Raw genomic sequence first — 1,989 nt, 5'->3', positions numbered from 1 at the left:
GTACAAAATTTGCCAATTTTTTTGTGTCTACAATATAAATTTACATTGTAATTAAGTACAATGTATACATAGAGATATTGTAAAAATATTGTGACGCATGTGTTAATTCCGTCAAAATAAAATAAAATAAAATAAATATCATACCTAGATCTAGCACAACTAAAAATGCCGTGACATATTGTTGTTATTACAATATATTCATAGCTATTGAGGTGTAAGTTATAGGTCAAAATAAATTAATAAAATATTGGACCAGGATCCGTCATGGTCTTATACAAATGAGATTAACTTTTTATGACATAATTATCAAAATTCTTAAAATTAATGACTCTTTTGATTAATGTAAATCTCTATGTATTTTAAAAATCAAATGATTTATATCTTTATTTTGTGATACTAATAAAATTTAGAATTGATTCTAATCACTACATTTTTTTTTTCCATGGCTAGCACGTGCCTTACATGTGCTGCCCTAACTAGTAAAGAGAAAAAATATATGAAGTTAGTTGTTAGCAACTTGCTTATTTAATGAGAAAAAAATCTGAACTCAGTTGTGAGAAGTTCTAACTTGACCTTCGGAGGGTATTTGGCTGGCACCACGTAGGTGCTTTCTGTCAGGTCTTCTCTTTTGTTGTGTAGGTGTTATTTCGAGTGTGCGAGTATAGTGTGGCCACCACCAACGATATCCAAGAAGAGGAACCACCCACGATTGCCTTCAAGAGACAGGTCAAAACTCTTGTCGCTGCTGTGGAACGTCTCACCAAACAAAATCATGACCTAGAAGAACAATTGCACCAAAAAAATGCAGCACCAAATAATCAGAGGGAGGACTAAGAAGGTATCAGTGCCGAGCGAAGAGATCGAGAGGGGCCCAAAGGTAGCAACGCCCCAAGTAGACCGGAACTGCAAAATATGAGCCTCCCATCCCACATAGATACGGCTCCACCTCCTATTGTCACGAAGATACAGGCGATGAAGGAACATATGGAAGTCATGATGAATGCCCTAAAGGGATGAGTGTCCAACGATCTTGATGACCTAGTCAACCGAATCGACTCACCGTTCACTACCCTCGTCAATTCCTTCCCCCTAGCACATTAGTTTCGCATGCCGCAAATAGATAGTTACAACAGAGTCAGGGATCCTTTAGTTCACCTAGAGACCTTCAAGACCTTCATGTACCTTCAAGGGGTAGCAGAAGAAATCATGTGTAGGGCCTTCCCTACAACGCTGAAGGGCCCTATAAGGGTATGGTTCAGTCGACTAACATCGAACTCCATCAACACCTTCAAGGAACTAAGCACTCGGTTTACTGCACACTTTATTGGGGGACATAGGTATAAGAAGTCCACGGTGTGCTTGATGAGCATCAGGCAGCGAGAGAAAGAGACGCTGAGATCCTACATAACCCGCTTCAATGAGGAAGCACTCTCGATCAATGAAGCCGACGATAAGATACTTGTAGCAGTCTTCATGAATTGGTTGCGAAAGGGTATGTTTTTGTTCTCTTTATACAAAAATGACCTGAAGACCATGTCCAAAGTACTCTACAGGGCCACCAAGTACATGAATGCTAAAGACGCACTACTAGCTCGAGAGAAAAAGCCCAGGAAAAGGGAGCGACAAGAAGACATACGGCAAGACCAATGGCGGAAGATGCTAAGAACAGGAGATCGAAGGGATGAAAGGGGCTCTAAGCCCTCGGGAGGGAGATTTACAAGCTTCACCCCATTAACTGCCTTGATAGACCAAGTCCTAATGCAAATCAAGGATGAGAGGACCCTAACCTTTCCCAAAAAGCTGAAAGAAGATCCCAACAAGCGACCTAGAGACAAATATTACCGCTTCCACTGTGACCACGGTTATGACACAGCTGATTGCTACGACTTGAAGTAACAGATTGAGGCCTTTATCAGGCAAGGGAAATTGCAAAAGTTTGTCAGCAAAGAGAAAGCGAATCCACCTTCTTAAGAGCAGCCCCCCCCCCCC

The 1,989-nt window shown here is 41.0% G+C and overlaps 1 protein-coding gene across 1 annotated transcript; it reads left to right on the top strand.

Annotated features, from left to right (window-relative positions):
* Positions 1–1,107: 1,107 nt before the first annotated feature.
* Positions 1,108–1,896, top strand: LOC136066118 (uncharacterized). The gene has a single exon (XM_065769979.1). It carries the CDS (start codon positions 1,108–1,110, stop codon positions 1,894–1,896), a length of 789 nt encoding a protein of 262 aa, XP_065626051.1.
* Positions 1,897–1,989: the final 93 nt, after the last annotated feature.

The sequence above is a fragment of the Quercus suber genome, unplaced genomic scaffold, assembly GCF_002906115.3.
Source record: "Quercus suber isolate HL8 unplaced genomic scaffold, Cork oak 2.0 scaffold_1982, whole genome shotgun sequence".
NCBI lineage: Eukaryota > Viridiplantae > Streptophyta > Magnoliopsida > Fagales > Fagaceae > Quercus > Quercus suber.
The sequence above is the reverse complement of the archived record's forward strand: the minus strand, read 5'-3'. Positions and strand labels throughout refer to the sequence as shown.